Raw genomic sequence first — 9,068 nt, forward strand, 5'->3', positions numbered from 1 at the left:
CGGAGCTTTAGCAATTATATCTCTTATAGTTAGAATAATTAGTAACATTTCTAAAAATAAATTAAACCAAAGAGTCCACTCAATAATTTCCAGAGGTTTTACAGCTTATGCAGACTAAGCTTCTGAGCGTAAAAAGGAGGATACTATTCTTTTATTTTTTGGTTTACATCCCAGCATAAAAAAACAAGAACAGGCCTCAAGGAGTTATTACCATAGATTGGAAAAACAGGAACTCAGAAAGGCAAATGTCATCTCAAGAATGAGGCTTTTTGCTCTCGCTCTTTTGATGTGCAAAGGATGACACTGTGATTAGATAACAACAAGCAAACAGAGCTGCGGCTTGCTCCATACTAGTCATAAAGACTCTGCAGATAGGATTACTTGTTCACAAAAAAATATCATGCTGCATGTTTCAAAGTGAGCTGCCAATGTAGTGGTGCTCAGACTTTTGGTCTGCATGGTGACGCAAGCAGGAGTGATGTTGAATGCAGAGCGACAACTTCTGAATAATCAGAAATTCTTTCTTACTTACGAGAAGCTTTTTACTTTGGGACACATATTGTATATTAAGCACATAAGATTGAAAAAGACAAACTTTGATGTCTTTACAGTGAAAATAGGGACTTTGCTGTAGCCTATGAACAGCAGGGGAGACTGGAATATGCAGGCAATTTTACATAATATCCCTGGGACTCTAGGGACCTTTGCTTTGATGGCTACACAAAAGCATGCAAACCAGTGTTGCCAGATTTTTTGGTTTGAATTTGTGGGAAAAAATAGTTTGGGAGACTTATGGAACTTTCCCTTGATGAAAAACACAGTAGAAAAATGCTAATGTTTATACAATAGCTGCAAAATGCTCCAAAGTATATTACCAAACTAAATTCTCATTGCTTTAACTGTGGTTCTGAATTTGAGTAATCTATCAGGTCTACTTCATTATATACTTAAACTAGAAAATTGTTGACAGATTTGATTTGTCCTTTATTAGAAAGAACCATCTGGAAAGTCATCTGTGCATACTATTTTGAAGCATACGGCGCATTCAAAAAACCTTGGCATGTGATTAAATGACCCATTTCTCTATCAGTGTCTATCTACTATCAGTTACGCAACCAATCCTATCAGCAAAACACTACAGAAAGCACAAATTAGGGAAAACAAGCAGCAGTCTGACAGACTTTGAAAACTAACAAGCAGTCAGTTTAGCTAGCTATATAGTTAGCATGTCAGTAGACAGTTCTTTATGTTGTTGTGAGAAAATCTCTGTATAAAAGACACTTGTGGTAAATCACTTAAAATACACCTTGAAATCCAAACCGGGGCCACCTTTCAAAACAGGAATTCGGAGCTGCTTGAAAAATATTAAAAAAATAGCAGTCAGGATAGCTTGCTAGTATAGTTAGCACGTTGACAGATGATCCATTTATCTTCGATTACATTGAAGATTAAGCCATAGCCGTGGAGCAACTGGCCAACAGTTCCTCAGACAACACAAACTGAATGTTTTTAAGGCCTACTTCAAAATATTATTGGATTTGGACAAAATATATCTAACTCTAACTCTACCAAACCATCTAGTTGGTGTCAGTGGCTGATTATTGCTCCATTGGTCCAACTGTCTTCTGTCACAGCTAAACTGTGTCTATGGCTGCTACCTTACTGGCCAGGAGCTCCTTAAACAACTACAGTTACATTTGTGGATCTGATATAAGAGTACAGCTTTAAACATGGCGAGATAAGATTATCGCATGACTGTGATCAAGAATCCAGCTGCCTATCAAGGTCAGATTTGATTGGGTATCTTGGCATCACTCAAACCTCGCACCACTAATGGAAAGTGATAATCAAGGGAATATAATGTACTGTACAACTGCCCCTGAGTTTCACCTGCTGCTTTATCAGAAAAGTCATAATGTTTTACTGAGCCTGGGTTTACAGCCTGTGGTATAAATACAGATTTCAGATTAAGGGTTTAAAGTCTTCACACAGACATCTGCAAAAGCACAGTGCTACCCTTCATAAATTGGCTGTATCTAGGGAAATAATGCATGAGCTCACATCCATGAACCACATCACTGTTTGCACAAAAAACACTTTCAATATTAGCATACGCTTTTATGATGATCACTCTTACAACTTTAACCTTACAGGGTAAGATCAGCTTTTACTCATTGGATTTTGAAATCATTCTATCTGTAAGGTCAACTGCTGCATCATATGTGGTTTTTACCTGAGATTTCGGACCAGACTGGTCTTCTGAGGTAGATCCAGGAAGTCAATGAGAAAGTTCATGCGTGCCTGGGTTTCCTTAGATGTCAGGCCGTGAATTCGGCCAAAGAAGATCAGGGTGTCGCTAATGGTGAACTCATTGTACAACGCCAATTCCTGTGCAGCACAAAAGTAGAAAATGAAACTCATATCTGATGCTCTGAGTCACAAACACCAACATTTCCAGCACACCTCAGGACAAATACAACTGCACCAGTGGATGTAAATCTATTACATGTACAAAGTTAGCATCTGTTTTACTCTTACTGCTTTTACTTTGTGTTTTCTTGCTTCCTGGGAAGGATTAAAGCTGGTACTTTTTGTTGAAGGATTAAAGTCTTACATAACAGCAGATATACATTTTTTATGCAACAGCAATTTCAAGAAAGCAGTATATATCGCTAGTTTAAAGATGCATCTGTCCGCATTGCTGTAACAGAAAACATTCAAGGTGTCACATTCCTCCCACTCTGGGTTGCAGATTACTTCCTGCATGGATGGATGCAATGGTCAGGGTTACACACAAGACGACAAATACTATGCTGTGTTATCTACTTCATCAGATACCTAATGACAGTAATGGGGCTCACTCAGGTACAGGTGGCTCATTGCAGCAAAGGCCAAATTACAGAAGCCCCAGAGCAAGGCTTCATACAATCCTTATGGCTTTAAAGCAGCTGATGTGGATGTTGGGGTGATAATTTTCTGGACAGAACACACTTGCTTAAACCTTCTGCGGACAAATGGCTGCAAGGACTTTGATTGTAAGTTTACAGGCTATTTAAGAACAACCAAATGATAGAGAATAAATAAAACCAGGGAGGGCTGCCTTTGTGTCACTTCAACAAATTTGCTGCTTTATTCAAATATGTTAAGGATCTTTGGGCACATGAGTATTTCAAAAAAAATTAAAACAAGAGGAAAGGCACGGATTTTAATGTGAATATATACTATGTGGTGTTTACCTGTGGCATGTATCCGACTTTCTTCCCCGGAATATCGTGGCCAGGAAACGCAGGCGGCTTCCCTAGCACAGTGATGTGACCTCGTGAGATTTTCAAAGTTCCCACAATGCATTTGAGAAGTGTGGTCTTCCCACATCCACTGGGCCCCAAAAGGCCATAACTGAAAAACACAATCACAAAAATTTCAGATAAAACTTAAAGCATGATCTGCAGAGGGAAACACTGGGACAGTACAAAAGTATGTGACTAGGGAATGCTGCTCTTTCTGGTTATTGAGTTAACGGAAAGGAAACTAGTTCACCATTCTAGAAAAAATGTGTTCCTGGAATCTAATCTGAGACAGTTATTTCCTTTTAGACGTTTCAGTCTAATACCAGCCTCTGAAGACGCTGAGATGCTAATGCTGCTAAGTGTTAAAAAAAACTAATTGCAATGGCTTTGTGACTATTTTCATACATAATGTCAACTTACAACTAACGTCTGCTGAATGTAAAGTGGTTTTCATGTAGAGCCATTTTTGGATACATCATAAATTTTATTTTTTTTCATATCTAGGCTACAAACGGTCTCAGATACATCACACAGAGTTTGCACTGCACTCTGTTATCACATGCACTTTTATGAGATATGTCTAGAAATACTGATGGCTAAAGAGCGTGCTTTAAATGGCTTAAATAGCTGGACGGGAGACAGTTCAACACATTTTTAGTTTAAGTTTGAAAAACTTGATAAAAGACTATTATTTATATTATTTTGAAAGTTAAAGTGCCTATACTTATTCTACAATCAATGAGATAATTATCCTCAGGTTCAAAACAATGAACAATAACATAATGGAACAATATAAGTTATATTCCAAGAGCACAGTGGGGTTTTGTAACACTCGTTCTGTCTGCATGTTTTACTGGTTTATCACATTCATGTTTTACATATTACCAGCTAGCAAGAAACATGAGAAACCTTCTAGAATTTGCCAGGTTGTTTATTTGACTTTATTTTCTCTTACATACTTCGTGTGCACATGAAAGCATTGCTACATATTTCTAGGTCAACGTTTTTGGTGGCCCCATTTTTTGTCGTCATACTTGTCACTTCAAGAATGCAGATTCATATTAGAGAAACGTGAATGTAAATCATCTATAAGAAACTGACAACGGAACGAACTAACAGACAGCGACACCAGAAGCAAAATGTGTGCACTTAGAGCTGAACTGTCACTGACACATCAGGTTGAAGATTTCTTTGCAGTGTCATCCTAAGCTCTCCTTCCCCTGTGGGATAGTGGAATTTTCCCATTAAGGCCTTATTGAGAAACAATGTAGATGTTTATAAAGATAACCCTGAATATCCTGCAGGAAATTAAGCTTTCAACAGCTAATCAGTCAGTAGATGCATGACAAAAGTGAAGGCAAGATGAGCAGCTTGAGTTGGGTCCCGACACCTAACCCAGAAATGTCAGCATTGTTTGCAGGTTAAGCATTTATCTGCTCACCAAGAGGAAAAGAAAGAGTCAAATATTTGTTGCCGTTAGTGATACAGGAAGTAAAACACCTTCAGCTTTTCACTATTTCACTCAGTATTTACATTTTGATTTTTACACTTGACTTTTGCTATGAAAATTTATAGTCTTGTCCAGTTAAAACGCTCTAAATTAACAGGCTGCGTTGGTATTATCTACTCACATTTGTCCCTGTGGCACAGCCAGGTTCAGGTTGTTGAGGACCTTCAGTTTGCCATACGATCGGCACACATCTCGACACCGGATCGCAAAGTCTTCCTGTCCAGCCGGCAGAGGCGCCTCCAGATCAGCCTTCATTTTTCCCTCCTTCAGCTGGAAGAGAGAACATTTTGTTAAACACCAACATTCCTGATGCAAGTCTAAAAGAATGCTCAGTATTGGCAGACTTAACAAGACAACAATGATGTCTCGTGCTGTAGTCTATATAGATATTGTCACCTGCATAAACCATCTTTAGTGGAGAATATGTACCTCGCTGCTTTTGTATTCCTCCAATAAGGAAGGATTTATAGCAGGAAAGATGACAGTGAAATAATGTCAAATATGCTGCAGATAATCTGTAGTTATAGTCAACCTTTCGCAATGTTTATGCAATGACACACAAAGTCTTTTATTGTGTTAAACACAGAGCATCCATGAACTGAACCTAAAGTAAATGTTTTAACTTTGTGCATTTTGTTTCTGTACATGACGTTTTTGTTGTGGTGAAGGCTATTACTGAAATACAAAGAGGAAGTAGGATAACTGTCTAGTCTTCCTCTTTCTACAAATAATTGAATAAAAGATGCCGCAGCCATTTGTAAAAACAAAATTAAAAGTTTCCTACAACAAATTTCTGGGGCCACATTTTAATTTCTAACATGTTTTCCTATTTGTTGATTAAGTGCTTGAAATGAAGTGCATCAATCATTAAATATTCCCAACAGGAAGAGCCGACCACTTAATTTGCCACAATTTTTACATGTGCTTCACTTAAACACGTTTGCCTGTCACAGCGATTAGGGTCAATCACAAGTTTGAAAAATATTTAAGTGGCCACTTACAGAGACAAATCTTCCCACTGAACTGGCCAGTTATGTTTACGAATGCAAGGAATTTGAAAGTAGGAAATTTCCATTCCTTATAGTTACAAAATACCTGTTAGTTTATATGGGGAAACCACCCTTTTGACATAAGTGTGTCTTTTTTATAGCCATAACATGTTGATGTAATTCCCTCCAGAACCTCAGTTAACCAATGCTTACACATATTTAACACTTATAGACCCACAAATAAATTGAGTTCAGACGATGTTCCCATACTGTACCGTGCTATTTTCTGCTTTTCAAAAATGGAAATTTCAACTTGTTAAAAATAAAAGCATAATTTTGTGTAGCCTAGCCATCTCTACAAATAAAATATCCATCATTACTGTTAAAGTAACAACATTTGACTCCTGAATGAGTTTTAGTCCCCTGGAGAAGGTTGCAGCTCCTTCAGCAGGAGAAACAAGGCTGGATTTGAAAGACTTCAGTGCAAGAAGCTGAGAATACAAACTGTTATTTTTCATAGGCCAACCACCAAACAAATCTCCCTTCAGACCAAACAACACAGAGAAACAGCCAAGCATACTCTCATGTTCCTGTTAATTTCTCTGCATCACTACAAAGCTGCAGCAGACAAAGTATGTGGGTCGTAAAACAATCCTGAGTCCAGTAATCTCTAATAACGGCGTTCTTTCACGGGTTTCCACCAAACTCCCTCCTTTAATCCAGAATCTCTCATTTTCCAGCAAGGAGATTAGGGAGACTGCAGTGAATAATCTGCTGCTGCATTTGGTTAGCCTCACCTTTGGCACTTTAGCCTACATTTGCAGACATGTCACGCTGATTCTGTGTGGCAACTGTAACCACTTCAGATGACACGCTGATTTAAAATGCAAACAAACGCTGACTATGCATCACTGAATATGAGAAAGACCTGGAAAAAAGACAACGCTAACCTCATCTAGAGGAGACCAAACCGATTGAAGGAGCACAAACTCACCATTGGACAAGATGTAGAGAAAAAGGGAGATGTGGAAGGGATGAAGAGCACCTGAGCAGTGAGGCCAAAGACTGAAGTCAACAGGTAAAGAGCATTTGAACATCAGCTGACACAAACATCTCGTCGGCATGAATGCAAAGTGGAAGAACAGGTTGAGTTTGAGAGCCGGCAACTGAAGAAGGCATGAAGAACAGACGCCTATAGCACGCACGCACACACACACACTTCTGCACAGTCTTTAACAGGTGCTATAACCTCAGTAGCGCTCCATAATCATGAATATGTTTTCTGATGTCCCCAAAATAATACTTGGGAATAAAAAAAACAACAAAAACTAATGACATATTTTAAGAGCGTTATTTTCTTTTCTCCTAACACATATTTCTTTTGTAGCAATCCCACCCTTCCACCCATCTGACCAGATGGACAGTCCTATACTTGATGAAAACACCACATTGCGTCCCTGTCGCCTCTTTTGCTTGTACACTGCGATAATGACCTCGATCAGCCCAGCAGAGGCTCGCTTTTCATTCATAACAGGCTCTGCTCTGTTGATCAGGAAGAATTTCTTACCTTGCCTGCCAAGTTGTTGCCAATTTGCGTCACCACCAAGTGGAAGAAAACAGGCTTGACGGCAGTATTTAAATCTCTCCGAATTCAGGAAGACACATTTGCCGAATAAAAATTGTCAAAGAGAAGTCAACGAAGGGCTATTTATAAGCCGAGCCCTCTGCAGCCGACCAGCTGCTGCGCTTTCACTTCTCCCTTTCACGCAGGACGTGAGCGCTGCAGCAGTGCTGCGATGCTCGGCGGTCGCTCTCTGCCCCCCCTCTGAAAGATAACCCTCATCCACCCTCCCTGCTTTACGGGTAAAAAATGGAGCTCTGGCCTGAAATGTGACAAAATGAAAAAATAAATCCCAACTCCATCTCTGCAGCGGCGCACCAAGGCCTGCTGTCGAGGGACCACCTCGATCCTGGAGGCTTCCCGCGAAAAGACCGCGACCCAAACTACCTGAAAAGCATCTTACCCGCACCTCCATCTCTGTGCTGTTTGCAGGTCCACGCGTGGCATCATTCCTACCGGCAGCCTCCGCGGCCATGGCAGCAGGGAGGACAGCCGGACCGGCTGGGTCTCTGTAGGAGAGAGAGAATGAGGAGGGAGAGAGGGGGAGAGGGAGAGAGTTAGATAGATGATGAGCTCTGGGAATTTTTAGGTTTAAGTCAGGCGATCTGTTTGATCTGCTTTCAGCGATTCCACAGATGCACAGAAATGCAGTTTGCAATTTTCTGATCTATTTGCCCAGAAATTGGTGCCAGTTTTAGCTGATGCGGAGCTGCACTAGCCTGTAAGCAGCTGCAGGGGCTCGATTAATAATATTTTTTTTTAAGAAATAAAAGAATTCACCAGGTTGCTAATATCAGTTAATTTGGCATTTCTAACATTAACTGCTGCTGCAAAAGCAAAGGAAGTGAAACTAACCGATGGATTCTTGTAATGATGTCGTTCCAAAAATAACCGCTAGGCGGTTATTTTTGATGAAACGAGGTCAAGCAGGCGTTTGATCACTGATTGATGAAACTGAATGTGATACAGACACATAAATGACTGTTACGGAATGAAGGAAGGGAAATTTCCCCTGGCATCTATGTTTGTGTTTCTGGTAGTAGCACAAACTTTGTGTTTTATACAGTTTAGTTTCTAATTCCAGTTTTTATTTCATTATTTTTCACATGTGATATATTGACAGACAACCTTAAGCACTTTATAAGTTATGGGTGGACACGCAGAAGCCCACAAACAGTGCTTTGAACATTAATATCATCAATCAGGATTTTGGACCAGAAGCGTTTATCCCGTATTCTACAGAGAACTGCACAAATTATCAAGGAGGAGGATAACCACTGTACATTCACACTCATATGAAATGCTTATGATCATGGTTATGATTTTTCTTCACTGCATCTTCATTAAAATACATGCAAAAATCGAATGTAAATAAAAACAGTTTGAAACACAAAGTTTTCACCCTGATTGCACATCAGAGAACGAATCAATGACCATGCAATTTCATCGCCCACATAGCTGTTTCCACAAATAATGATTTTTTAAAAACACTTCAGTTTTTTCTACATTTTAAGGAACCAAAATGCTTCTCAGCGCTGACAGCACTGCAAGGCTGGATGTTGGCGCAGCGGGCCCCTTTGTGCAGAAAATTACATGTTCTTCTTTCACTATGTCTTTGACTGAGGCACTGGTTTATATTTGGAGTTGATCACTGGGTGCTA

General features: G+C 39.6%; 1 protein-coding gene across 2 annotated transcripts in view; it reads right to left on the bottom strand.

The window, feature by feature from the left end:
* abch1 (ATP-binding cassette, sub-family H, member 1) overlaps positions 1 to 8,070 on the bottom strand; it is a 47,656-nt gene extending 39,586 nt beyond the window's left edge. Inside the window, exons 1-4 of one of the 2 annotated variants that reach the window (XM_087850049.1) lie at positions 7,811 to 8,070; positions 4,919 to 5,067; positions 3,237 to 3,396; positions 2,234 to 2,388 (exon numbers count right to left, since the gene is read on the bottom strand). In XM_087850049.1, the coding sequence (XP_087706175.1) occupies positions 2,234 to 2,388; positions 3,237 to 3,396; positions 4,919 to 5,067; positions 7,811 to 7,882 (536 nt within the window). In that variant the 5' untranslated portion in view covers positions 7,883 to 8,070. The remainder of the gene's footprint in view (positions 1 to 2,233; positions 2,389 to 3,236; positions 3,397 to 4,918; positions 5,068 to 7,810) is intronic. The other variant, XM_087850048.1, reaches the window with a different exon arrangement.
* Positions 8,071 to 9,068: the final 998 nt, after the last annotated feature.

This window comes from Neolamprologus brichardi, chromosome 13 (genome assembly GCF_056152115.1).
Source record: "Neolamprologus brichardi isolate AB-2024 chromosome 13, ASM5615211v1, whole genome shotgun sequence".
Classification (NCBI taxonomy): domain Eukaryota; kingdom Metazoa; phylum Chordata; class Actinopteri; order Cichliformes; family Cichlidae; genus Neolamprologus; species Neolamprologus brichardi.